This window comes from Peromyscus leucopus, chromosome 2 (assembly GCF_004664715.2).
Source record: "Peromyscus leucopus breed LL Stock chromosome 2, UCI_PerLeu_2.1, whole genome shotgun sequence".
NCBI classification, from domain to species: Eukaryota; Metazoa; Chordata; class Mammalia; order Rodentia; family Cricetidae; genus Peromyscus; species Peromyscus leucopus.
This window is the reverse complement of record NC_051064.1, coordinates 54,532,597-54,560,364: the sequence shown is the minus strand read 5'-3', so window position 1 is coordinate 54,560,364 and position 27,768 is coordinate 54,532,597. Positions and strand designations below refer to the sequence as shown.

The following is a 27,768-nucleotide window of genomic DNA, read 5'->3' as shown; positions in this document are numbered from 1 at the left end:
ATCACACACACACACACACACACACACACACACACAATATACAGACTATAGATAGACCAGTAACTACAAATTACAGACAGAAGACACGAGAAGACAAGAGAAGATTTCAAATATTGGCTCATTGTTGGTCAAATTAACCCAAGAGAGTTGAGTATGGTGGTGTATTCCTTTAATACCAGCACTGGGGAGGAAGAGGCAGGCAGAATCTTCATGAGTTTGAGATCATCCTGGTCTACATAGTGAGTTCCAGGCCAGCCAGGGCTCCGCAGTGAGACCCTGTCTCAAAAAATAAGAAAAAAATTTAAACCAAGAGAAAGTGCTTGGTTTCCATTCCTTACTGCAACATTTTAGCATTCTCTGGGGTTACATTTAATGTATTAACAACCCATGATCCCAACAATGAACTTCTTGTATACTTCCATGGCCTCCCACTATTACGGCATTAAGTCTAAAGTTCTTTGACTGAGTCCTCCAGGCCCTTAGGAGCCCCGCCCCCTCAGCAGGACTTGTTCTCCCCCACGTGGGTCGGCCTCTCATTACATCATCTGGACTGGCCTCACCCTCAGGCTATTCATGAATCACACCAAGGCCAAGTTTTCAAGCCATTTTAGACACTATCTCCTCACACGTTCTTTCTTGATGCATCTGGAGGTTGTCGTCTTCATATCCTACGGCACTTTATTGGGACCCTTCACTGGGATCGATCCCATCCTTGTCAACATGAGAGCTCCTCTGGAGCAAGGTGCCACCAACGCTGACTCGTCCCCATGGCTCTAATGGGGCTACATGACTGTGGAACTGATTGTCACCGGCAGGCAACACTGAGCCATGTTACTAGGCATGCTCCAAGCAGTGGCAGGCAGACAGGGGACTTGGTGTGGTTGCATTTACAGATACATGCAAGGAAACAGTAATGACTGCTGGCCACAGCTATGTGTCCGAGGCAGGCCAGGCTTGCTGGATCTTAGATTCTCCCGATGACCCAAGTCAGTCAACAACTCGGGGTTCCAGGCCTGGCAGAGCTGCTCTGTAGACCTATCTTATTGCTGGCTCCTCCAGGACTCCAACAAACACCTCAAATCCAAAACGTCCCAAACTGCTCATCATCCCCAATCACAACTGTGTCATTTTATCAGGGGATGGCACCATCACCCAAGTCAGAAAGATAGAGGTCATCTGGGTTTTCATAACCCACCACACCACATGCCACCAGGCACTTCGCGCTCTGGAGTCTGCCTCCTGGAGCTCCTAAAGCAGCCTCCTCCTTCCACTGGTACCATGTGAAGAAGCCTTCACTGTTTACCTTTCAGTTAGTGTGGTAGATCTGTCACTGCATCACCTCCCCCCATACCCTTCACACCAGCCCTCAAAACGGTTTGTTCAGGCTACTCTCCTGCTCAGATGTTTCCAGGAGCTACTCATTCCCATTTTCCTAGGGTAAAGACCACACTGTCTATCTGTCCAAAGCATCATTAGCTGCTTTCCTTCATCACCCCCCCACACACACACCCATACACACACACACACACACACACACACACACACACACCCCTCTCCAGGTCCACTTCACTCTTCACAGCCTCCTATGCATCAGTCTTTCCTGCCTCTGTCATTCCCCATCACTATGACCCTTTCCAAACATGCCGTGACCTTTGTCTATTATATATGCAACAGGCTGGGCACTATATTAAGTGTCCTATGTGCTGTGGAATGTCTTTCTGTATGTTGTGAATGTGTGCTGCTCTGATTGGTTAATAAATAAAATGCTAATTGACCAGTAGCCAGGCAGGAAGCATAGGTGGAATATGCAGACAAGGAGAATTCTGGGAAGAGGAAGGCTGAGTCAGGAGTTGCCAGCCAGACACAGAGAAGCAAGATGGACAAGGCAGAACTGAGAAAAGGTACCAAGCCATGTGGCTAAACATAGATAAGAATTATGGGTTGATTTAAGTGTAAGAACTAGTTAGTAATGAGCCTGAGCTAAAGGCTGAGCAGTTACAATTAAAATAAGCTTCTGAGTGATTATTCTGTAAGCAGGCCATGGGACTGCAGGGGCCTTGGTGGGACCTGAGAAACCTTCCGACTACACCTAAGTACTTTAGTGACTGGTAGAACGAGTCTCAGGAAAGGAATAAAAGAAGGGCACTCATAACCACAGAGCAGCTTTCCCAACATCTTGGCATTATGGCAACCCCATTCCCTGCCCTCTTCACTGCCTTCCACACTCTTGTGGAGACAGTCCTAAGCTCTGGTTATTGGGTCAACTGTCCTCATGGCCCAATTCTCCCTATCCCAGGGTGAGAATGACTTATCTCCCATCCAAGCACTAACCAGCCCAGCTCTGCTTAGCTTCTTTGATCATCCAAGTTTAGGTATGTTCAGGTATGGTCATAGATAAGAAATAGTATCTTTCTTTTTAAAAAAAATTTATTATTTTTAAACGTGTGTCTGTGTGTTTGTGTATGTAGGAATGTGTACCACTTGTGTGGAGAGGTACCCATGGAATCCAGAGGTGGAGTATTCCCTGGAGCTGTAGTTACAGGCATCTTATCCTTTAACTGGGTATAGGGAATTGAACTCGGGTCCCTGGAAGAGCAAAGTGTGCTCTTAAGCACTGAGCCATCTCTCCAACCATTTTATTTTATTTTATTTAAGAGAGGGTCTGTGTAAACTTGGCTAGCTTGACCTCATGTTAATTCATGGGCTCCTACCCCTAGAACGCTGGGGTAGATTAAAGGCGAGCACCACCAGCCCTGGCTCAAGAATGGCACTTCCGATACAGGAATGGACATCCAGCCCATACACCTTCTCTCCTTGCCACTCAGTCAGCCACTTCATTCTCTACTCAGTGCCTCAGAGAAGAGATCTGATTGCAGAGAGTAAAGAATAAAGTGGTGTTTTCTAGGCTTTGACCCTCAAAGGCCTGGGCTGTGAAGAGAAGAGAAGGGACTTAAGGCACAGAGAAAAGATTTGGTAGAAAGGTGAGGTCATCTCATCTCCAGACTGACAGATGGGAGGGGTGAAGGAGGGAAGAAGTGTGAGCCTGTCCAGATTCCCTACAGAAGCCTCGCTGAGCCCCGGCTTCCTCTACAGGGTTTAAAAGCAAAGACAGCCGGGCGGTGGTGGCGCATGTCTTTAATCCCAGCACTCGGGAGGCAGAGCCAGGAGGATCTCTGTGAGTTCAAGGCCAGCCTGGTCTCCAAAGCGAGTTCCAGGAAAGGTGCAAAGCTACACAGAGAAACCCTGTCTTGAAAAAGGAAACAAAAAAAAAAAAAGTGAAGACAACTTATCTTTGCCCCATCAAGTAAAACCCAGCACAGTACCCCGGAAGAGCGCTGGCTTCGTGCTGTGTCTGGATAGCCCAGTTCCTCAACACCTCAGGTGACACCGAACTCGGGGGCAGGAACCCGGGGCTATGTAGACACAACAGGAAACGGCTCAGCATTCAGCAGCCGGTCTGACTGCTGACTGAGAACCAGCTGGGATGACAGAGCTCCCAGAAGACGGGTGACGTATGGACACCGGGGACTAGAGAGGATTCTTCTAGTATCTCAGCTCAAGACAAGATCCTCAAAACTCAGCTATGAACCCACGGGGAAAAAAAGAGTCCAGGTGCCAGGCATGATGTCCATGTCTGCAATTCCAGGACCCAGAGGATCATGATCTCCAGGACAGATCAAACTATATACACAGTGACACACACACACACACACACACACACACACACACACACACACACACGATAAGAAATCTCAATTCATACAAGATTATTTCTGGCATGCAAGAAAAAAAATGGAAGCTTAAAATAGTAGTTCCTTTCTTACGATGCTTTGTGCATCTGAAATTTGTACCTGTTACTCCAGTTTCCTGGCACCTGAGCTTCCTTCTCAGTGGGTGTGGGCGTCATGGGGAAGCCTATCTTACCAACTCATCTCTGTATACACACAGCAGGCACACACCCCTCTTCACTACCCCAGACTGGGATCCATAGCGGTTGGGAAATGGACATCAGGGAGTTTTTGGAACTCAACACCTGGACCAGATGAGAGGGATGCAGGTGTGCAAACCCTAGGGCAGAAGCCACAGATGGTAGCTCCAGCATCTTCTTCAGGAAGATCCTGTCACCGCACGCTTTCCCCGTGTCCCTGCCTCCATTTCCCCGCACCCTGGCCCCAGGAGGAAATGAAAGGCGGCACACAGTCGGTACATACTTCATTGGAGACATCCCAGACTCCACCTGTGTCAGATCGGGAGGGCCCCGCTGCCGAGTCCAGTCCTCCCAGCCCTCTCTCTCCCAGCCCTCTGCCCAGCACAGCCCAGCCCAGATGAGGCCAGTGCCGCTGAGCCTCTGAGAAAATCTGATGACGAGTTTCTCCAAGACAGACTCCTTTTCCCTCTGCACTGACGGTTCATTCCTGATGAAAATCTGTCTCCTGAGGAAGTATCTCTTGTCTGTAGGAGGTCCCTATCCCTGGGAAGGGCTCCACACCCCAGGTACTCCTTGGTCCTGAGGGGTTCTGTGTCCTGCATAGCTCATCCTTAGGAAGGACTCCACAAGTACAGGAGGGCTCTCGGCTCAGGAAATTCTCCATGCCTTGGGAAAGCCTCCTGGTCCCTGAAAACAGTCATCCTTGAGAAAGATTGTGTGTCTTTGAGAAACACAACTGGTCCCTTGTTTCTAGAAGGGCTCCGAAGCCCCAGGAGGAACCCTAGGCAGGGTTCGAACCCCTAGGAGCCTGGCCCGAAGCCCCTCTCAGCTGGCACAGATGCTGCTGACAGTGGCCCCTCCTGGGCCCACGAGGCCCAGCTCTTCCTGTTCATTGATGCACAGCTGGTAACCGCAGCCCCGGGCCCGAGCTCCCGATGGGACCCGGCGCTCAGTCTTGGCACGAGGAGGCAGCAGGAAGCCCACGCTGCCAGCAATGAGCATATGCCAAATGCTGTGAATGTAGAAGTAGTTGTCGCGGGTCTCCACGAAAGCATACAGAAGGACGGCACTGCCCGCGATAAGGCTGCCCGGGCACAGGTAGAAGAGCCAACGGCGCCACGTCGGAGGGTAACAGTGCCGGCGCCGGACGCTGCGAACTGTCTGGGGGAAGCAGAGAGGTGGGATTCAGCAGTATGAGGCCCTGGAATCCAAGCCGGAGACAGTTCAGACTTCCCCTCAGCCCTAGGTGTGGCCTAAAAGGCACCGGCCAAGACCTGAGCGGCCACTGAGTGCCCGCTGTGAGCAGCAGGTGATGATAACAGAATACAAGCCTCCCTTAAATCGGGGGCCAGGTAGCCAGCGCCCTGTGTCCACTCCGGCTCCCTCCTTTGCCCTTCACAGGCCTCTCCACTCTTACCCAGGCTGTGGCCAAGATCCCAAGCGCGAAGAGACTGGGTCCAAGCAGGTTCCAGAGTCCATGGCGGTCAAGCTGCAGAGCCATGGACAGCAGCATGGCCCCCAGCAAATACAACACCTACAGAGACAGGACGCCAGGGTTAGGGCCAGGATGTGGGGGCGAGGGGAAGAGCCCCAGGCACGAGTGGATTTCAAACAGAGGTTAGCTGTGGCTGTCTCCCGGGACCCACTCTAGACTGACCTGCTTGATCACAGGCTGCAAACGAGCCATAGCAATGACGGTGACCCAAACCGACATTAACGAACCCAGGAAGTCACAGAACTGAAGCACATCGTAGTCCATGATGCAGAAGACCACAATGCCGGGCTGGTCACAGGCATGATAGAACTGCAAAAAACAACAGGTGTTTAAAGGCTTTGAGGCCACAAGTCCAGGGCTATGAAACCAAAGAAAGACCCTATGGGGGTTACTCTGCTTCTCTAAGCAGAGATCAGAGGTCACAGGTGAGCAATGCTAGGAAATGCCTGACTCCTTCATTTTTTTTTTTTTTTTTTTTTTAAGATTTATTTTATGTGTCTGGGTGTTTTGTCTTCATGTCTGTCTGTGCTCCACATGCACTCAGTGCCCATAAAGGCACCAGAAGAGGGCATAGAATCCACTGAAACTGGAGTTACAAACAGTTGTGAGCCACTTTGTGGGTGCTGGGAATTGAACCTGGGTCCTCTACAAGAGCAGCCAGTATCTTAACCACTGAGCCATCTGTCCAGCCCTGATTCACTCATTCTTGAGAAAAAATAGCAGCGAGGTCTAGTCTGCTTTACAGCCAGATGTATCCAGCAGCTTCAGACACTGATCCTCACCATCCTCTCCCTGCTTCTGGGCTATGCTATGAAGAGAACCCAGCCAGGGGCTCAGATATCTCAAGATGAAGCCAGTCCCTACCCTTACCCTCTCATGCTTACTCAGTCTCATCAGCAATCCCCATCGCAAAGCCTGCATGGTATCTGGACCACAAACCTACCCCAGAATCCCCATTTCCTCAACAGCTCAGGCTCTGAACTAGCTTCACTCTCCTAACTTACCTCAACTGACCCACTTTAACTGCCCCCGTGCCAAGAGGGCAGGAAGCTCAGGAAGGAAAAACGCAGTGCCTGTGGCCATGGAAAGCAGCATGGTATGGCCATGAAGAGTGTCATGGTATGGTCATGGAAAGCAGCATGGTATGGCCATGCAGAGCATCATCGTATGGCCATGAAGAGTGACACTATGGCCATGGAGAACAGCATGGCACTCACACTAGGATACCATATGGCAAAGGAACATGGCCCTCCTCTCCTAAACCATGAAGAATTAACATTTGAATATGGGTTCATTGGACACTTTCCCACAAATCTCTTCCCAGACCCATCCTGGACAGGGTCTGACTGTTGCTCAGGCTGGTCTAGAACCTACATGCAGCCCAGGCTGACCTCATCCTGAGTGCTGGGATTACTATGGCTATCTGGCTGCCCTCCGTGCCCATGGGGGGGGGGATTAAAAGCACAACCTTGCTCTGCTAATATCATTCTAACCTGTACTTGTGGGAGACCAGCTCCCACTTTTTCCCCAGGGTACTCTTGAGGAGAGAGGGATAAGAGATTTAAATAGAAATATACAGCGGGGAGAGACAGAAACACAGGATAGCCTCGGGAGGGCCTGGATCCTTCTCTACTGGCCCTTTGTCTCTTCTAAAGGGCTTTTTATAGGAATGCCAAGGGGTGGAGCAAAGACCTCCCCCAGCACAGTCAAGTGTAAACCCTTCCAATCACATGGTAACCATGCACATAGTCAAGCAATCCTCTAATGCAGCCCTGCTGGATAAAGCAAGTTCAGCTTTTACTAGGAAACCTTTGTGGCCTCCACATGACCACTTCCTTACTTTGGATGCTATGCATAAGGTAATCTGGAAAAATTAACTAAATTGTAGAATTTTACCTTTTTACACTATAACTATATAGTTTATTCAGTGCTTCAAAATAGGATATTCAGGTATCCATCTAAAAATGCAAACATCTTTAATGCATGCAGACCAGGGTATATTGTGCTCAGGATGTGATGAGACTTAGTGTTGCTCACCTACTTTTCTGTTTCCTAAATCAATTTTGTCCTAAGAACAATCATGGGATTTTATCAAGAGCCGCTGAGAATCACTCATGATGGTCTGAGGAACAGGAGAGGTAACAAGAAAGTGACTTGAAGCCAGGGTGGCAGCAGTTACCAAGGAAGGCTGGACACAGCTCCAGAAGTGGGCTCTACCTGGGCTTCCCGGGATCTGACCACAGGACTTGAGGAGGGATGAAGGGTATGTGGCTTGGACTGCGCAGCTCAAGTACTGAAATGTTTGTTTATTAAATTGGTTAGACTGGCTTTTATCTCTTATGAGTTTCGAGAGGTTCAAGCTATGGCTCAGTGGTAGAGTGCAGATTCACTCTTGGCGGAAGAAAAGAAAGAGGTAGGAGGGAGGGAAGGAGGAAATAATAGGGACTGTTGGAAGAACCTGGCCAGAAGTGCTGCACCTAAGTCCTGTATTTCTCTACATTCTCCAGGAGTTCTGAGAAACTCAACTCAGAGGAGAAGTATATGAACACATGGTCAGTGCCGAGACACGGGGAGGGATGTAGGCAAGCGGGGCCAGGCCGAGTGAGAATCGAGGTTCTACCATGCACTTTCCCCTTGGGGCAATGCATTCAGCTTCATCTACAGAACACAAGAATTAAACTGTCCACCTATTATTTTAGTGCAAGCACGAGAATGAATTAGCAATGTTACAGAGCACATATTCCATAGCTGTCAGTCTCTGTTCTCATTGTCTGGAATGCTTGGCTACATACAGAATCAAGTGCCAGGTTTTTGGCCTGTTTTTTACAAACTTATTTTATATCTATAAACTCCTGGATTACAGGCTTGCTGACTGCTCCTATACCCCAGATAAGCACCGCCACGCCACTTCCAGGGTGAACTGTCCTAGATGTTAAGACAAGGAAGAGGACACTCATCTACCACCCTTGTCCTTCAGCTACAAACTACTCAACCAGTCCTTACACAGGCGTGTCTGCGAAATGAAGGAAGTCTAAGCTAAGAATGAGAAGGAACAGAGGATAGGGCCCCGGGCCCAGGACACTGGACGACATGAGTTCTATGTTTTGACCATGTGGAAAAGAACAGAGTCAGGGCAGGACTTTAGTCACGGCCCAAAGCCAGCAGCTCGCTCTTAGTCCCACAGCCAGCAGCTCGCTCTTAGTCCCATAGCCAGCAGCTTGCTCTTAGTCCCACACTCACGGCCTTTTTTTTTTTTTTTCAGACAAGAGGGGGCTGGGGCCGGATAAAGAGTTTGGCAGTTAAGAGCACAGGCTGCTCTTGCAAAAGACCCCGGTTCAGTTCCCAGTAGCCACACTGTGGCTCAAAGCCTCCTGTAACTCCAGTTCTAGAAGATCCAGTGCCCTCTCCTGGCCTCCATGGGCACTGCACACATGGGGTGCACAAAATTCATGCGCATCAAGTAAAAAGAAGAAATCTTTTAAAGGAAAGCGGGGGTTCTTCGTATAGTGTGAGGAGTGAGGCTCCTCCAGGTCCCACCTGGAGAAAGGTCTCTTCTCCTTGATACGCCATTGTATCTAGATACAGAGAGGCGTCTGGCCTGGACTACTCCAGGACAAGATGCTTGGGTAAAGTGCAAGGAATGAATATGTTCTCTTACAGCTCCTGCCATATTAAGGTGTTCTTACTAATTCTGAGTCACTTTAGATCTCCATGATGCCAGGAGTGGGCTGGAAGAAGAGCTGTTGGGGAAGGAGTCTGTGAGCAGTCGTAGACAGAGCACCTGGTGATAAGAAGGGACAGATCTGATGTCAAAATAGAAAGACTCCATCAGGCCAGGCCTGACAGGCAGCCAGCTAGACTGGAGTGCACTGGTCCCATCCGGTAGCATGGCTACAGCCTCCTCTGTAACTGAGTACCCAGGAGGTCCCTACAACCCTCACTTGGACATATATGCCCCCCACTTTCTCCTAGGCTACTAATACAATTTCCGTGATGTGGACCCAGGGAAGTCCATACTGACTTTTGTTATATTCGGCTTTTTAATTACATTTTATAGTGTGTGTGTGTGTGTGTGTGTTTGCACTTCCGTCACAGCTCGCATGCGCAGGTCAAAGGACAAGCTGAGGCAGTCATTCTCTCAGACTTCCTCTATGTAGGTAACGGGTTAGCTCGGATTGTCAGCCTTAGTGGCAAGTGCTTTCGCTTGCTGAGTTATCCCACGGATGTGGTCTTGTGTGATATTCGTCTTGTCAGAACACATGGAGAATCAAAACCCATCTAAGATTTCTGCAGTGCTCACAGGTAGGCACTGCGTGTCACGGTTTGCCAAGAGCCTGCAGATGAGCTGACAAATCCACAGACACCAGATCTCGGCGGGGAGCAAACCTACTTGGGAGCCTAGTCACATGAGGAGATGCACTTTGACCTTTCCTGTCAGAGGCTAGCTTGTAATATGAATCTTTCTGGCTATAGAGAAGTTGAAAATCTTGGAGAAGGACTGTGAAGACTTCATAATAGGAACAGAGAGACTTAAAAATTATAAATCTAGCTGGGTGTGGTGGTGCACACCTTTAATCTCAGCTCTTGGAGGCACAGGCAGGTGGATCTCTGTGAGTTTGAGGCCAGCCTGGTCTACACAGGAAGTTACAGGCTAGCCAGAGACCTTGTTTCAAAACAAACAAAAGGCCTAGACAGCTACATCAGAATGCATTCCTTTGAGCTGGGATCTTATATCACATTGCCATTTCCTATGATGCCACAGGACCAAGATTCTCAAGACTCCAAAACAGATTTTTGATTAACTGCCCAAAATAGATTCCCCTGCCTTCCAAAAGCTCTCATGGAAATCAAGAAGGCCATGGTGATGGAATGGGGGGGACATGCTTTTATGTCATAAAAATGAACATGCTACGGACAGAAATCACGGAACATGTCTGTGATCCTAGCTCAGAAGGCTTTAGGCAGGAGTACTAAGAGTTCAATGCCAGCCTGGGCTACATGGAAAGTTTTAGGCCAACCTTGTCTATAGATTAGAACTCTATTTCAAAACAGATGAGAGAGAGTGAGGTGGTTGGGAAAAGAACAATGGAGACCACTGAGCAGAGGGACCTCCCACAGTCTAAGTGAAGACTCCATGCAGACACACACACACACACACACACACACACCATGGTGGCTTAGACTTTGTGCTGACTTACAGAGAAGAGGCAAGGGTGAAAACCCAATCTGCCCACATTCACTCAGTGTATTCAGTCAGTGTCTCTTTTCCCTCCGTGTGGGCAGTGTGGGGATGCGAAGCCCCACGCTGGTTAACTTGGAAGCAGACAAGCTGCCTGACGAAACCGACCATTATTAGCAGGGGGACATTGCTCTAGAGGACACCGCAAAGGCACAATCATCCTCCAATTGGGGGGTTGTGGCAGAAATGCAGACCCTCTCCCCACCCTGTGGTACAAAACACGGTGAAGCGGAGGTATCACTGCATACCGTGGAGAAGAACATAGTGAAGGTGTAGACAGCAGCTTCCAGCACATATCGGCTCCGAATGGCCAAGACCACCGGCGGCAAAAACATGAGGTTGCTCAGGCAGAGGAGGAGCGTGGACAGCAGCTGGAACCCATAGGTGAGGGCATCGGCGCTGTCTGTGCAACCCCAGCCCCGCCACCCTGCGGGTGGGGGAAGGTACAGAGTGGAGGAGGAGAGCAGAGGGCACCCGTGGGTCAACAGACAATTGTGCTCACCCGGTCCCCGTACCCAGTTCCTCGGGGCGCCCCTGCTGGCCATCCCACTGCCCACGAAGCCGAGTTTGGCCTGCTCCCCACCCCAGCCCGCTCACCAGCCTTGCACTCGCAGGCCGCGTACAGGTAGTTGTGGGTGCGCAGCAGCTTGCACTGGCCGTAGGGCCCACAGTCATCCACGCACGGGGACAGGAAGGTGCGCAGGCGCACTTCTGCCGTTGCGTTGTGGCACCGCACAAACCTGTGGACACGCGTTCCTGGTTATTTGAGGCCAGGGCCACCCCAACCCAGCTCCAACCATGCCCCAAGTTGTTCTTGCTCACCGAGGCCCCACCCCGCAGAGAGAGCGGAGGGTCAGGAACCAGGTCCCCGTCTGTGGGAACGGAATTCGAAGCCTGGCCACTCTGGATGCGACACTGACTGAGATGAGGAAACCTGCCAGGGACTCTAAAGGGGAAAGGAAGCGCCCGAGAGAGAAGTAAGTGGTCATCATGGAGTCAGAACCCACTTCTGGGAACCCCTAGGGCGGACCCCCTGTCCTGACGGCGCCCAGTCTCCCTAGGCCCCCCTGTATTCCCCACTCCTCTCCCCACCTTTGGAACAGGTCACGGCAGCATCCCCCAGGCTCAAGGGCACCTCGTGAGTCAGGCATCCGAACACTGTTACATTTTCTTGGCGCAGAGAGCTCTGAGTAGGGTGAATATGCAAGTGAGGCTGTGAGACCCTTGGGGTGGGCCGCCCCAGACCTGCCTCCCCTCCCGTTCCCTATGGCCGGACAGCCCCGTTCTCTTCCAGGTCGGCCCACTCCTCCAGTGCTCTTACTTAGCAGGAGTCTGAGATCCATCAGATCCTACAGCCAGACTCTCAGAGACTAACGACAGAGCAAGCCCAGGCTCTCAACCTTCCCTTTGGAAGAGGAGGCACCTTGGTTCGTCCTATCTGGTGAATGGGAGGAACTGGGCACCCGATGCCAGATGGAGAAACCAGCCATGGATAAAGGTAATTTAAGGTCCTCAGTCACCTAGCCCTGGGCCTAAAGATAAGAGGCTTTTTAAGAAAACGCACTCCTCAGGTAAAATGACCCCCGGTACAAATGGAGGTCCTGAAGCCAGAGATTAAATGTAGCAATCTGATTGGAATGAAAAGAAGGCAGACTCCCCAGGTCTGGACGGACGTAAGGGGCAGTCTTCGAGAGGAAACAGGATGCCATAAACTCATCTCATCAAGACTGAGGCAGCTTGATACATTGAATCAGGATAAAAATAAATGCTTATGAGACCATTTTAAATCAGGATAGAAAAGTAAGTCTGTTCCTCGACTTGACCAAAGTGAAGAAGGGACCGTGGTGAGTTTCCTCAATTGTAAGGACATCTCAGTTCACTAGAGCCTCCAGGGCAGCAGCGTCCAGGGCGTGGACTTCAGCTGAATTCTTACTATTATTTTTGGTATTTCTGAGATAGCATTTCATGTAACCCAGGCTGGCCTGGCCTGAAATTCACTATGTAGCCAAGGATGATGACCTTAAGGCTCTGATCCTGCCTCCTTGTGCTGGGATTGTGTGTGTATACCATCACACATGCTCTTCTTCAGCTGGATTCTCACCAAACAATGTTGTGTACATGCACCCTGCCCTCAGCCACATGAGTGAGTCTCATATAACTGGTTTATCACTTCCTCCAGTGGAAGGCCAGGGAGGACAATATGCAGAAGTATTACTCGGTAAAAGTTATTGGAGTCGGGCGGTGGTGGCGCAGGCCTTTAATCCCAGCACTCAGGAGGCAGAGGCAGGCAGATCTCTGTGAGTTTGAGGCCAGCCTGGTCTCCAAAGCGAGTTCCAGGAAAGGCGCAAAGCTACACAGAGAAACCCTGTCTCGAAAAAAAACCAAAAAAAAAAAAAAAAGTTATTGGAATAGCCGAAGACAGTCTCCAGGCAGACAGTCCTTGATCCAGGGGATAAACAAAATATGTGAAAGAAAAGAAAAGGACCCAGGGTTCTTAGTCCACCACAATGCCCAGGTGAGCTCAGTGTCAGGCCACAACCTAAAGACGAACTTGTTCTCAAGATGGCTAACTCCAGGCGTGGCTGGGTGTGGATGCACACCTTTAACCCGGTGCTCAGGAGGCAGAAGCAGGCAGGGGCAGCCTGCTCTACGTAGCAAGTTCCAGGCCACCAGGGCTACTTAGTGAGACTCTGCCTGAAAACTAAATAAATAAATGGATAAATAGCTTGCCTGCCACACTGGTCACACAGCTCAGATCATCAATTTCAGAGACACGATGGCCAATCAAAGTAATCAAAATATAACCAGAGGAATGAGTGTCAGGTGGAGGGAGCCTAAACACCAGGGCCCCCAGACACTGACGTGGTCTCAGCTGCTGGGAGAGCGATGGGAACTATCGGAAGGGCTGTTAAAATAGTATGGCATTGTAACCAACGCACAGCATTAAGGTAATATGTAGGAATGAGGAGTGTCTGTACTGTGTGCGTGTGCATGTGTGTGGGTACATGTATGTGTATGGAGGCCAGAGGTCAATGTTACGTATCATTCTTCAAATGCTATCCACCTTGTCTTTGAAACACGGCCTCTCATTTGGCCTGGAACCCACTAATTAGGCCAGGCTGGCCCAGGGACTAACTACCCTGTCTCCATCTCCTCAGTGCTGAGATTACAGATGTGTGAGATTACAAGCCAGGTCCTTGTGCTTGGAGGGAAAACACTTTATCCACTGATCTAGCTTCCCAGACCCAAGCAGTTACCTACTGATCATTTTCTTCTGTAAATCTTAAACTGCTCTAAAAGACTCTATTAAAAACAAGGAGACGCGTGGATTTGCTAGTTACAGCTTCTAGACAAAACGAAGACCAGTGGGTGGGCGAAGTTCACGAAAGCAGCCCTGGTGGGTGGACCACCAGGAACGCCACTAGCTACAGGAGCTGTCTACACACAGGCCTCTCATTACAGACATGAAGTACCATTGCGATCAGCCTTCCAACAGGAGGCCTAGAAAACCAGAAACGCTGGGCCACTCTGAGTCCTGGCTGACGCGGCTCTCACAGTGCGGTGAGTACCCAGAACAGCCTGTGCTGAGAACTGCAGCAATGCATAAACGAAGCTGGCAAGACTTCCTGAAGGAGACAAGGGCCCCTACACTCCCACAACTTTCCCCTTGAGACTCCCCAACAGGGAACCCCGCCCCCGCCCCATTCCCAGGAAGGTACCACATTGAGCTGGAGCTCCAGACTAAGGACACCTCCACTGTCCAGCACTGGCAGTAGCCTCAGGGCAAACACGGCTGGGCGCTCAGGTGGAAGGGCCACGCTGGGACCAAAGAAGATGTAGAAGTGGACAGAGAAGGTATCTAGCTCATTGCGCAGAGTCGGACGCACTGGCCAGCAGTGCTCAGGTGGCAATATGGCTCCAGACCCTTCTCCTGGAGTCCCCAGGGATGGTGGCTCTGGGGGCAGTGGCTGGTTGCCCAGTGACTGGGGCATATTCATGGCAGCCCCAGGGACCAAGGCACGGGACAGGCTGGGTTGTGGACACTCTGTGAAACAGAAGAAAGTAAACATGAAACGTGGTCCGTACAGCCCCGCAGCCCCCCACAAACCAGAACTGAGCCCGACGGGAGTCACAAAGGGGAGGGAGGAATGTAAACTAAAACAGGATTGGCCAGGAGAAAGGAGGCATCTGAGATCAGAGCACAGGGTGCAGATGGTTCCTAATTGTCACAGCTATTCAACTGCCCCGCTGTGGAGTATAAAGGTCATCTGTTCCTCCCCCGGGTCACAGTAGAAGGAACTGAGATCATATGTCCCTCCTCAAAACAGTAAAAACACTGTGCAATATACTAATGTGACACATTGTCCTAAGGACTTTCGAGTGCTGTGGCAAGGGCAGTTCCTGAAGTCCTTGCTGTCCCTGTCCACCCCAGGAACTGAAAATGAGATTAAGTCAAAAAAGAGAGAGAGAGAGCCGGGCGGTGGTGGCGCATGCCTTTAATCCCAGCACCCAGGAGGCAGAGGCAGGTGGATCTCTGTGAGTTCGAGGCCAGCCTGGTCTCCAAAGCGGGTTCCAGGAAAGGCGCAAAGCTACACAGAGAAACCCTGTCTCGAAAAACCAAAAAAAAAAAAAGAGAGAGACAGAGAGACAGAGAGACAGAGAGAGCCTTTAGTTGTCCCAAGTCAGGTACAAAGGCACACTATGAAGGCAGCCCAATCCTGAAGGTCCAGGGAGATGGGACCTCAGAAGTGTGAAGAAACCTGGGTGGGGTAGGGGAAACTGTAGGGATGTGGCTGAGGGTCTCAGATTACCCCCAGCCACGGATTCCTGCAGAGATTGGGGAGTTGAGGCAGATGAAGGGGTTCTGACCTTGTAACCGTACACACAGCTGGAAGCGGATGATCCTGCCAGGGCCACGGGATGGTGTCTCCACACGCACATAGACCCAGTGCCCCCAGGGGGGCAGGGCCAGCTCCAGCTGGCATACTGAGGCACCTCCACAGGCCACAGAGCTTGAGTTGTGTAGAGGCGGGGCCTTGGGACGCAGGCGCAGTGTCAGGGGGCAGACAGATGCCCCTCGGCCCCCTACACACACCAGCTGTGCGGAAACCCTGTAAGTAAAGCTGGGCACAAAGACCCTGGACAGAGGACAGGTGGAGAGCAAGAAAAGACAGAGAAGTAAGAGACACATGAGGAGGAAACGAGAGGAAGGAAGGAATGCATGGGGGCAAGACACGGGAACAGGCGGCCTGGTCAGGTCTTCCTCTGTGCGAGGGGAGAGGAAGGACTCAGGGTCACTTTGGCAAGAGAGAAAGCAAGGCTTGCCCTGTGTAAGACCAGAGCAGGAAAGGGCAGGGGCCAGGTTTGTGTTTACTTACTTATACAAGGCTGAACGATTGTGGGGGGAGAGGGTTTGCTCGGAGGGACGGCCAGGAACCAGTACAGCCACGTCCAGCAAACGTCGGACAATCAGCTGCGGCTGAAGGAGGTACTGACACTCATCCTGGAGACCCTGAAACAAAGGGGGTAGCAGGAGAGACAGTGGGGATGCTAACACACCCTGCTGGAGGGGTCCTGAAGGAACCCCTTTATCCCAGGGTTCCCACTCCAGTCTCTAAGCGCTGAACTTTTCCTACCCGAGCAATCATTTTATTAAGGACTGTGTTGCATTAAAACTATTTTAGAATAGACTTAACTACAAGGGCTGGGGGGGGGGGGGGGGACTGAAGGAAGAAATACCCAAGTATGGGCACAGGCTCTTCAAGGGAGAACTGCCTTTTTGTTTGTGTGTGTTCATGTACTTGAGTCAGCCACGTGCCAGAGGGGAACCTCGGGTGCCAACCTCCGCCTTCCACTTTGCCTGAGGCAGGTCTCTTCTGGTTAGCAGCTGCTGGAGCCAGGCTAGCTGCCCACTAGCTTGGCCCAGGAGCTTCTGGACAGTCTCCCGTCCCCACCACCATCTCGCCATAGAAGCACTGGGATTCCAGATGTGTGCTACTTGGCCAGCTTTATGCGGGTGCTGGGGATCTGAACTCATGTCCTCATGCTTGTAAAACAAGTGCTTTCCCCACTGAGCCATCCCCTCAGCTCTTGGGGCAGTCATTTCTTATCACCTTTGTCCTATCTGGGTCTTCAAGGTCTCAACATGAAGTTCAGGGACTCCAGTTCGGACCCAGCTGGTGGTGTGGCTCTCTGTCTGTACCTTATCCCAACCCAACCCTCCACTTGGGACATTCCTAGACAGGACATTCCCCCACGCCGCTGTAAAAGCAATCCATCCCATCCCACAGCTGAACACTGGCTCTGCTAGGGGGGTTGGGAAGCTCCTTCTGGGCCCCTAGTCCAGCCCTTCCATCACCACGAGGAGTCTGAACCTTTAAGTCCTCCTGTCCCCCATGGTGCCCTTCTGTTATGTGCCTGTCTGACCTCTGCTCCATCACGCCAGTGAAGACTACTTACTGCCTCCCAAGCAACCTCCAGACTATTTGGAACTTGAGACGAGGACTTGGCCCTCCCGACCCAGGCCTAATGTGCTGTGTACAACTTGCCATGAATGTTTGCCAAACACATGAATCAGCCCAGCTGCAGACAGCGCTGACCTTTATGAAGCCAAAACCTGTCCCCTCACAACTACTCGACCTGACCCGTCTGTGCCTCCGACAGTTTCTCTGGACACTGAAGGGCAGCCACCACACTTCCCAAGGCTTCCTTGCACTGGACAAACTCCCAAGCCCCTCGGTCCTGCCCTTCTGAGACCACTGTCCCAACACCCCATCACTGCACAGCTCTCTCTCCACAGCAGCTACATCTTTACGCCCCACAAACCCATCTGTTAAAGGGCATGAGGGTCTCTGAATGAGGCTTCTCTAGCCTTCTAGATAAAGCCTTTTGTTGGCCTGATAAACTAGAGGCTATGGCTCGTTTTGGTGGTTACCCTGATAAGATGTGCCCCCAAAGCCTTGTTCCTGAGAAAGTTCCAGGCCCTGACATTCCACCATGTGTGATGCCATGGAACGAGTCGGCCAAGTCTGACTTTGGGCTAAGTCCACAGTGCTGTGGGGAGCCTGGACCTGCGTCAGGTCGGAGCAGCAGGTGCCCTGTTCTAGTGCGGTCTGCACCCCCTCACCGCTGCATCTCAGTGCTCAGCAGACCACCTGGCTCATCGGAGGTGCTGGAAACCAAACATCGGTCAAGTTGAAGGATGGGTGTCAAAAGATAGTCCCTAAGTGACATAACTGTCCAGAATTTTCCATCTCTGACACCCAAAGCTGATGTCCCTCACTTCTGATGTAAAACTCTATGGATCAGAAATACTCTGGCAATACACTTCAGAGCCTGCCCCCCAACAGAGGAATCCACGGCAATCTCATGCTCAGGATGAACCCATTTCTCTGCCTCACAGTCTAGGGGAACAAACACTGCTCCCATTTTTGCTGTTGGTTTCAGAGAGGATCAGGACACATGGTGCTCTGGCTGTGTTCCTTCAACATCCAGTCTCTTCCTCAACCTGAAGCAGAGACCAGGAAAGGCAGAGGCCTGGCAGAAAGACTGGACCATGGAAAACTCCCCCATTTTGTGGAGCACAGGCAATGTCTTTGCTTTTATGTTCTTTAGAGAGCTAGAGAAGGTATCCTCTCTATTAGTCTGTCTGTAGTCTAGGCTAGCCTCGAACTCACCTTGTAGTCCAGGCTGGTTACAACTCATGCCAATCCTCTTACCTCAGCCTCTCAGGTACAGAATTACAGATGTGAGTCACCATGCCCAGTTGATAAAATGCCCCCACCAGACTGGCCTGTAGGCAAGTCTGTGGTACATTTTTTTGATGGATGATTGATGTGAGAGGACCTGGTTCACTATGCATGGGGCCACCCCTGGGCTGGTGGTCCTAGGTTCTACAAGAAGGCAGGCTGAGCAAGCCAGGGGGAGCAGGCCAGTAAGCAGTGTCCCTCCATGGCCTCTGCATCAGCTCCTGCACCTCCAGATTCCCTCCCTATCTGAGTTCCTGCCCTGGCTTCCCTCAGCAATGGAGTACGACCTGAGAGTTCGAAGATGAAAGAAACCCTTCTCTCCCCACATTGCTTTTGGTCACGGTGTTCTCTCACAGCATCAGAGATCCTAACAAAGACAGGCTTGCAAACTGAAGATACTCAGGACACGCGGCTTCCTCTGTGCCCAACACAGCTTTCTTGTCCTCGGTCAGTCAACACCAACCCATGTGGAAGTGAGTGAGGGCAGGACAGACTGCAGGGGGCGGAAGAGGAGGCAGATGGACATTTAGGAGGTTGCTGTGGTGGCAGAGGCGAAGACTAGAGAAGATGTGCTGGGGGACAGGCTTCTACAGAGTGCATGAAAAGCTGAGGAACAAGACTTTATGAACTGGCCGTGGGAAGTAAGAGAAAAGTAAGACTCGCGAGTGACGATGCATTCGAGGTTTGAACGACTGGTGGGTAGCAGTATTAGTTACTGGGAAGAAGCTCAGCCTGGAAATGAGGTAGGAATAGAGTTTGGGGCTTTGCTTCATACGCATTAAGCTTGAGAGTGTTCTTAGAAGCAGTTGAAGGTGTCAGGAAAGCTGGTAGACAGAAAGCCTGAGAGTCACAGCATACAGGACTGGCTACCTACTCTTAGGAACATCAACCCACAGGTGGTATTTAAAACAACTGTGCCAGAGACACCAAACAAGAGAATGAAAAAACAAAAAGGAGTTCTCCTGGGACTAAGCCTCAGGTCACAACAGCACACACAGATCAAGCAGAAACGTCAGGGAAAAAAAGTGTTGTGGAGTACTATTTTAACGAGGCAAAGATGTGTTACATTTGTTTATGCTGCATTTGTTTAACGATGTAAGGATGTGTGTTTAATTATGTGAAGATGTGTTGCATTTGTTTCACTTTGCCTGTCTAAGGCACCTGATTGGTCTAGTAAAGAGCTGAACAGCCAATAGCTAGGCAGGAGAGGGATAGGCGGGGCTGGCAGGCAGAGAGAATCAATCGGAGGAGGAATCTAGAGAGAAAAAAGACAGAAGAAGGAGGAGAGAAAAGGGAGACACCCAGGTGAGAGGCCAGGCCGCTGCCAGCCGGCCAGACACTGAGAAGCAGTAAAAGTAAAATATACAGAAGAGAGGTAATAAGCCCTGAGACAAAAGTTAGAAAGAGGAAACAGGTTAACTTAAGTTAAAAGAGCTGGCCAGAAACAAGCCTAAGCCAGGCCGAGCATTCAAAACGAATAAATCTCTGTGTCATGATTTGGGAGCTGGTTGGTGGCCCAAAAGAAAAAGCCTGGTACAGAACAGCAGGTGGACAGGGTCAGGAAAAGCGGGAGGGTGGCCGAAGTCCTAACTGCCTAGACCACAATGATCAAGAAGAAAATAACAGACCGAAGCAGCTGGAACCTGGATACTAGTTACCTACAGGGAGAGGAACTCAAAACTAACAGAAGGGAAGAAAGACTTACTTCTCACTGTGGGCATTTCGTGTCTTTCAAAGGCTGTACCAGGTCATATGTCACCTATCTGAAATACAAATAAATAACTTAGAGGGGAGAGAGCAGAGGAGGCCGATGACAGATCCCACCTCCTGTGGCTGAGACGTGGGGATGCTTGGTCCTCATCGGCGGACTGCCTTCTAAGCTATCTGCTGCTGTGCCTCCCATCTAGTTTTCATTATTTGACCTGATTTTATTTGCACACAAATCCTAGACTGGAAAGAGAAAGTCTTCAAGACCTATGCCCTGTGACTTGGGAGAACTTGCGCGCTATGAGCTATTAGGTGCTGCAGGTACCCACAACCCAAAAGCCGTCCAGGGCAGGCTGGTAAATGGGAGCCTTAGGATGAGCAGTTGCTAAGACATGGACAACAACAAGATGAGCGGCTAGGACAAGGCAGATGAGGAGGCTGACAGGAAGAAGCGGACACAGCAGTCATGAGATCCGCTTAAGACAGCAGGAGTTTGAGAAAGTGCAAGAAAGCATCAAAACCTTGCCAGGCCCCACCACATGCCCGCTCAGTGCAGGAACACATGGTTCAGGAGGGGTCTGGACTAGAGACGGGCAGCCTTTCCAGGCTCCCTGTCCCTCTCAGGGAACAGTTCAAACCTCTGGGCCCCTTTGGTCTGACTTCTGCCCGCCCCTCCGCCTCCTTCAGCCCTCCTCCTGAGCTCTGCTGCCTCTCTCCCGCCAGCCTCTCTCCCGCCAGCTGACAAACTTCCCCGTCTCCTCACTGAGGCCTCACTGCCCAGGCTCTGAATACCACCTCCACCATATTACCAAACTGAGTTAGCCATCTCCTCTTTGTCTTTTTTAAGCATTTTCACATCTCACCAACACAGGTCATCTTTACCTCAGTGTCCCCAGCTCCCAACCCACGGCCTAGGGCAAGGCAGCTGAAGGACAAAGGGTCACGGAGAGATCTAAGCTCATCCCTACAGTCCAGGAGGACCCTAGAAACAGTACCGCCTCATCTCCCTGGGATCCTTCCTGCCCCCACCAGGCTTCTAACTAAGCCATACTACATCCTGTGCTTGCCACACCTTACAGAAGAACCATGGTACAGGAGGATACAAGTTGGGAATGCAGAAGGTTCTAGACAGGAGGCCCATAGGTTTAAGTCTGGGAAACTAGCCAGGATTAGGGAGCTTAAGAATCCTTAGAGATCCACGTAAGATTCCAGAAGGTAATCAACAGTGCAGAAGAACCATACCCAAGATCCTTGTCCATCCAACCTCTAGAACAGGCATGTCCGAAGAGCTGCACTTCCCAGTACTCAGACCTGCAGCCTCTATAAACCCTTGTCTGTTCATGCTCTGTCCTTCACTCTTACCAAAGCCCCACACACATGGCTACCAGACTAACAGAGGTCAGCTCATCACAGCTTCCCCCCTTGCAATGGCAGAGGAGGAAACCTATGGACTTCCTCACTCCCAGGAAGAATCCCAACTTGTCTAACATAACAGAGTGGCAGGAAAACACTGCGGTATTTTCTTTCACTCCAAACTAAAGAAGCATCCTGACCTTTGAACCTGCCCTTCAGACTGACAATCTCTGCTGTGTTAAAGTCAGTCCTGAGAGCAGGAGAAAGGAAGGTAACAGGCAGGAAGGCTATCAGCTATCCAAAGCCTCTTTTATCAGGAAAACCTTCTCTTGTGGCTTCTCCAAGGGCAAAGGAGAGACCTGAAACCATGATGCACTGGGATAGAGACAAGGATGTGGCCTGAGAGAAATTTCAAGGTGATTATCAACCAAAATAAAGAAACAAAGCCAGTGCTGGGCTCGTACAGCAGACTCCACTGCCCAGATAGCTTGTGACCACTTTCTCTTTGCGCCTCTGATAGGAAAGGATACACTGCCCAGCTCCAGGGCTTTAATCCAGACTCCGTAGTTTCTCTCCAACCCACCTGGAATCAGTTTCCTGCATCAGGCCATCGCACAAGTTAACCTGCTGGCCTGTAATCGTGCCCCACCCCAGCCATTCTGGTGCTGTTGCTGTCTCTGCTAACAAGGCTATGATGCCAGGGAGCACCCAGCAGGGATGAAAGGGCAACCATGACCCGTCCTGTCCCAGGCAGCGGCAACCCACCTTGACAGAGATGTGGCCATGGGCTTGGGGAAGGTGGGCAGCCAAGAACCAGTCCCCAGGTAAGGGGCTGCTGACGTTAAAGATGCCCGAGGTTCTGTTGGGCAGCGTCCAGCTGAGGGTGAGGGAGAAAACCCCAGGCACGGCCGTGTCTGATGGAAAGTGTGTCTGCAGGGGATTGATCACAGGAGGCGCTCCAGAGCGGAAATACCTGGGGGGTGAGAATTAGGAAGAGAGAAAAGCAGGCAGTGGGGCGGCAATTAGGAAACGGGGGTTAAAAAAAGAACACTAGCAAACAAACGGTTCCCCATACTGACATATACCACAAAGTGGTTCCAGGTCAAGGGTCAAGTTCATAATGGGCAAGAGGTCAGCTCAGGCACTCATAGTAGTTACAAGTGGCCAGGTGACAGAGGTCATGGCCCCCAGTCACACTTCAACCTGGATAAGTGCTGTGGATATCACTCTATATAAAAAAAATGAGATGACAGCAGAAGATAGGAAAAGAAGAGAAAAAACAGAAGAAAAGACACTGCAGACCCAGAAAAGCATGTAGAGACGAACAAATGGCAAGTAAGATAAAAAAAATAAAAAAAAAAAAAAAGCTGCAGCATACAGTTATAAGTGATATAAGCGTCGATGATTATTTATACGTGGATGTGGACTGCAGGCGGGAACTGAAGAAGCCTCCAGCAACAGATAAGTGTCAGGGTCAGGTCAGGAGGCATGCTTAGACCTCAAAAAGTCATATTACAGTTTGGAAAGGAAGTAGGGTTGGAAATTGGGGTTACAGAAGGGCGGATTGAACACTCACACAGTTACACTTTGATCTGGGCAGTGGTCTCCAAAAGTTCCTCCCTGCTCCTTGAAGATAATGAGGTTCCAAACCGCCAGGAACGTGTCCTCGGGAACGTGGAAGTGGAAGAGTTCCGTGCTGGCGAAGGAGCGGAAGGGGCTGAGCTTTCGGGGGGAGCAGGTGGAGTAATCCGTCAGGAAAAGGCCTCCTGGGGAGCAGAAGGAGGTCAGCAGAAGGCAGGGGCAGAGGCATCGCCAGGAGGCAGCAGGCAAGCCCATTTTCTCACTGACAGCGTTCCAAGTCAACAAGCGCTCCCCAGCAGCCAGGAGCTGGGGCTTGCGCTGCCCTAGCCAGTATCCGGTTTGTTCCTCACGGAACCTTGTTCTTAAAAAACTCCTATGGCAAAAAAAACGGAAAACTGAGAACTGAAACCCAGGACCCGTCATACAACTTCATGCTCACTCACTTAGGGGGTATTATTCTCCTCTCGGCGAAGCCTAACAAAACAGTGTGCAAGTGTGTGTGTGAGTGTGTGTGTGCGTGTGTGTGTGTGTGTGTGTGTGTGCGTGCGTGTGTGTGTGTGTGTGTGTGTGTGTGTGTGTGTTGGCACAGGCTCTTAAGCCGCTGGGCAAGCTAGAACTCCACCTGTGGGGCTTGGGAGTCAGCGCAGAACTGTGTACCGTGTTTGTTCTCTGCCCTTCTCTATTCCCCAGCGGTTAGGAGCAGTAAAACTTCTCAGAAGCTTCACAAGAGCTGTCTGTATACTAGCTCAGGGCAGAGGAGGGGAGGGGAAGGCGTGGCGAGGCTGCCAGGGAGCTGCTTGGGTGGCAGAGTCAAGAACAGGAGCTGGCAGGCCACCACGACAGTGCCCACGAGAGGAGAGCGATCAGAACCTCGAGGGTCAAAATTAGCAGCCAGGGTGTTCTCCCGGGAGGAGGTCCTGGAAGGCAGTCACGGTGACTCAGGGGCACCCTAAATCACTTGGAAATATTTAGAGTAGACCAGGTTGTGGGGGTGGGGGGTGGGAGGGGTGGGAGGTGGGGGTTGGGGGGACTCTAGCTGAAATGCTCAGATCCCTGATCACAGCTGTCAGGAGCAGAGCCAGGGTGAGCAGGAGAGTCACAGGCCCTAGGCAGACAAGCACACAGGGCCAGGAGTGCCACAGCAGTGAAGGTAATTAGGAGAAGGTGGTTCCAAAACGCAGGCCGTGCCCCCATATAAAGCTCCCGTGGCCTGTTATCCCTCCCTCCTCCCCGCCTCTCTCTGGATTTCAAAACAGTTCCAAAGAAGCCCAGGACTACATCCCTGGACAGGTGGAAAGCTGGGGGGGACTCAAGCGTCCTCGAGACACAGTTGAGGCTGGAGGGAGGGTTCTGGAAACTTCAGCTACACTGGAAACACCCACAGGTCTTACCTAATCTGATGCTCTCTACCTCTGGAGATGGGAGTCACCACCCCAAAGATGGGGTATTTAAAGTAGCAGCAGGAAAACGGTGGCTGCCGAAGGAGGGTAGGCTGGCCACACTAAAATGAGGCACACTCAAGAGGGACCTTATACAAGTAGAAGCCACTGGCCAGAATGGCTCAAAGGCCACGACAGCACCAAAGGATTAGACTCTGCTGTGCCAACCAGATGACCCACTGCAATAAGAAAAACTGCCTACTTGCAAGCTGAGCACTGCCCAGCATCCTGGAGAGGCTGGGAAATGTACGCAGACAGTGGCCAGAGGTACCCAGGGCAGATGAAGCGCAAACGGGACTCACCAACGGAGAAGACAGCTGCCTAAGGAGCTCGGCCTCCGGGAGGCCCCAAACTCAACAGCCTTGAATCCTATTGTTACCGGAAAGAAGAGCTCTGGAGTGCCCTCTGCTGGGGCTAGGGATGGGCCGCTCCTTCTAAAGCTAAGCACCAGAGGAGCACAAAGAGCCTGTTTGGGCTGGAGAATCATGCAACTGCCTAAGCCCACGCCAAGAAAACCGGTGCCTATGGGGGTGGTGGGGTGCCACGGGATGTGCCTGTAGGAAAAGGAGTGCGTAGCGGCTTGGAGCTTTGGGAGGAACTCAGAAGGAGTCTGGAGGTGAGGTGGATCCTTGGGAAACAGCCCTATTCACCTCGATCTTTGATTTGGGGTTGGAGCAGGGCCTACCACGCACGTCCCAGAGGAAGCATAAGCACGGCCCCATCCAAGTCTAAACGAACTGGTCCTGACGCCCCTTCTATGGTAACATGTAGGTGCTTTTCCACCGCCTAAACCATAGGAGTGAGTGCAAACTCCCCTCATCAAAACCAAAAACCTGACTGCCAGCAGCTTCTGCAAGTGCCCAGGCCTGCACAGCCGTCAACAGTGAAAGTCTAGTCCCCCACCCTGGGTCCTTCCTTCCAAAAGGAGCAGCACTCCCGTGGTACGTTCACAAGAGGCACGGGCCAAGCTAAGGCGTGTGTGGGCCACGCCACATGTCCCCGCACCCTCACACATGACATATGCACTCCAAAGACACATCCGCTCACGTGCACTCAGATAAAATACATATCACCGGCATGTAAGCATGGACACACGCTGTGCACACACCATTCCCACAGATTCCCTGTTATACACACAGGTACACAGAGTCCACACATCTCTGTGGGACCGTGACCTCGGGAATGCACTGATCTCAAGCCGGACACGGAAGCTGGCCCACTGAGATCAATGAAACCCACCTCCTCCTCCGCCCACAACTGTTACTGACAAGGACTGCTGAGCACATCCCTGTCCTCTCTCAAGTGCCACTCAGCGAAGGTGGCCTGGGGCTGAGGCCATGAAACTAGCCATTTCACGGCAGGGCCATTTCTGCTCTTAGGCTAGGGCTCCCTGTGTCGCTGTTGTGTGCACCCCCCAGCCCCCCCCAGCCCTCCCGCAACCCCACTTCCTCATTCCAACCACTAAGAAGCTGGGCCACTCCTCCCAGCCAAGTGACTGACTTCCCAGGCTACATGATGGATGTGGGTTGACACCTGACAAGTGAGAAAGAGTTTATGAATTAAGCCTCCTTGCAGACAGACTAGGGAGGAAAGAGATTGTGCTTCGGGCCAATGGAGGAGTACTTCAACCTGGAATGTAGTCAGAGGGAGGGAGGGAAGGGAGGGGAGCCGACCAGAGGTCACAGGAGTTAGGATACCCTTCACTAGCTCCCTATTGCTATTTACACACACTACAACTTTGAACAAATTACTCCCTTACTGAGCCTCAGTTTCCCCATCCCTAGAGTGCTGCTGAGGTTCAGCCATGCTCTAAAAGTTATCAAGAATTATCTGTAGTCCGGTGACATTCACTTGGGGAAAGACCCAGCACAAGAAAGCTCATTATAACGGCGGCTAACCCACATCCATCTATGCGGTGCAACATATTGTCTTCAAAGCTGTTTTTAAAACCCTTTTTTGCATGTGTGGTTGGTATCTCAAAAGTTTAGGCCACGGTCTGGGGGCTAGAATCGAAGCTTCCATTCTACAGGACTGTGTCATCTCCACAAAACTTAGCAGAAGGGGTAAAGCCCCCAAGACCTCCCGCGGAAAGCCAGACCCAAGGGGACACCAAGAACTGAGATCTCCCAGAGCTTTTTTGGGGACTGCTAGCCACCTGCTGAAATAGCTGAGCAACACCACTCTTGAAATCTGCCAATCCGTCTCTGGTGTAAGCCCTTCTCTCCCCTATTCCCCCCTCCCACCCCCACTTCTTCCCCGGTGACCTAGCTCCCCAAGTCCCCCCTCTCCTGACTCTTTCCCAGCCACCCCTCCCCGGAACCCCATGCTTGTCTTAATCTTTCCTGTTCCTGCACTCACCAGCCCCTGGACCAAGGGCAGAAAACAGCAACAGCAGCAATAGGGCTGGCGGCAGCTGGAGCCCAGACCTGAGTCGAGGCTGGGAGAGGGGCAGAGTATGAGAGAGGCGGGGAGCCAGCGGAAGAGACTTGGGCAAACACAGAGATGGGGGCAGAGGCTGAGATACCGGGCTGCGCTGGACTGAGCACTGGGGCTCAAACAAGGGCAGAAGATGTGGTGGGAAGAGTGGGTGTGATGGGGACGGGAGCACGGGCTGGGGCTGGGCCAGGGGCTTAAGCCAACGCTGGGGATGGGACAGGGTCAGAGGCTGGGCTGGGAACTGGGACAAGGGGTGGAACAAGGGCCGAGGCGGGGACAGCGGCCAAGCCAGAGGCAGGGACTGGGGTTGGAGCGGGGACCTGGACCTGGGCATTCGCTGGGACATGGGCCGAGGCCGGGGCAGGTTTGGGAAGTGGGGCGAGGGCGTGGCCGGAGGCCAAGGCTGAGATGGGGATAGGATGAGGGGCCGGGACAAGGGCTGGGCCATGGCCCGGGGCGGGGGCGGGGCCGGCCAGGCCAGCACGGGACGCTCGCAGAGCTGACCCGCGGCTCCGCTCCCCACCCCCGGGGGGTGGCCTCCGGCGTCCTCGCGGGCCCGGGGTCGGGACCGGGACCTGGGGAGGAGTTCAGGCCTGGGCGACTCCGGGCTGCGCTGAACCGGCGATAAGCAGGCCCCGCGGCGTCCTCGGCGTGACGCTGGCCTGGCGCTCCGCCCCGCGCCCCATTCCATTGGTCGCTCTCAGCAAAGCCCTCCCCTCCCCAATTCTATTGGCCTCTAACTTCAGCCTGCTGGGCTACCTACCTGGGAGCCTGGGTCTCACCCTAACCACTGAACCCGGGTGACCTCTCAAGTCCTCGCAGCTTCCGAGGAGCGCCGGAAC

At 51.9% G+C, this 27,768-nt stretch overlaps 1 protein-coding gene across 6 annotated transcripts; it reads right to left on the bottom strand.

Moving 5' to 3' along the window:
* Window positions 1–4,195: 4,195 nt before the first annotated feature.
* On the bottom strand, window positions 4,196–27,768 carry Tmem8b (transmembrane protein 8B). 6 transcript variants are annotated; one of them, XM_037202556.1, is made up of 13 exons: window positions 27,690–27,768; window positions 23,047–23,236; window positions 22,236–22,443; window positions 16,041–16,174; window positions 15,532–15,800; window positions 14,382–14,707; window positions 11,755–11,848; window positions 11,485–11,608; window positions 11,260–11,402; window positions 10,911–11,089; window positions 5,586–5,732; window positions 5,346–5,462; window positions 4,196–5,085 (listed from the first exon to the last, which is right to left on the bottom strand). In XM_037202556.1, the coding sequence occupies exons 6-13, from the start codon at window positions 14,658–14,660 to the stop codon at window positions 4,729–4,731; spliced, it is 1,440 nt and encodes a 479-aa protein (XP_037058451.1). In that variant the 5' UTR covers window positions 14,661–14,707; window positions 15,532–15,800; window positions 16,041–16,174; window positions 22,236–22,443; window positions 23,047–23,236; window positions 27,690–27,768; the 3' UTR covers window positions 4,196–4,728. The 6 variants fall into 6 exon arrangements, with proteins under 6 accessions (XP_037058451.1, XP_028739768.1, XP_028739767.1 ...); XM_028883935.2 differs by lacking the exon at window positions 27,690–27,768 and adding an exon at window positions 26,849–27,582 and having other exon boundaries at window positions 4,196–5,089; XM_028883934.2 differs by lacking the exon at window positions 27,690–27,768 and adding an exon at window positions 26,849–27,582.

Excerpts from the sequence above, each read along its gene's own strand:
- Tmem8b (XM_028883934.2), bottom strand. The coding sequence starts at position 27,374 with ATGGCCCAGCCCTTGTCCCGGCCCCTCATCCTATCCCCATCTCAGCCT. Across the intron at positions 16,175-22,235 it reads ATGGCCACATCTCTGTCAAG|GGTCTCCAGGATGAGTGTCA; the intron begins GTGGGTTGCCGC and ends CCTTTGTTTCAG. Across the intron at positions 11,403-11,484 it reads CTCTGCGGGGTGGGGCCTCG|GTTTGTGCGGTGCCACAACG; the intron begins GTGAGCAAGAAC and ends GCGTGTCCACAG.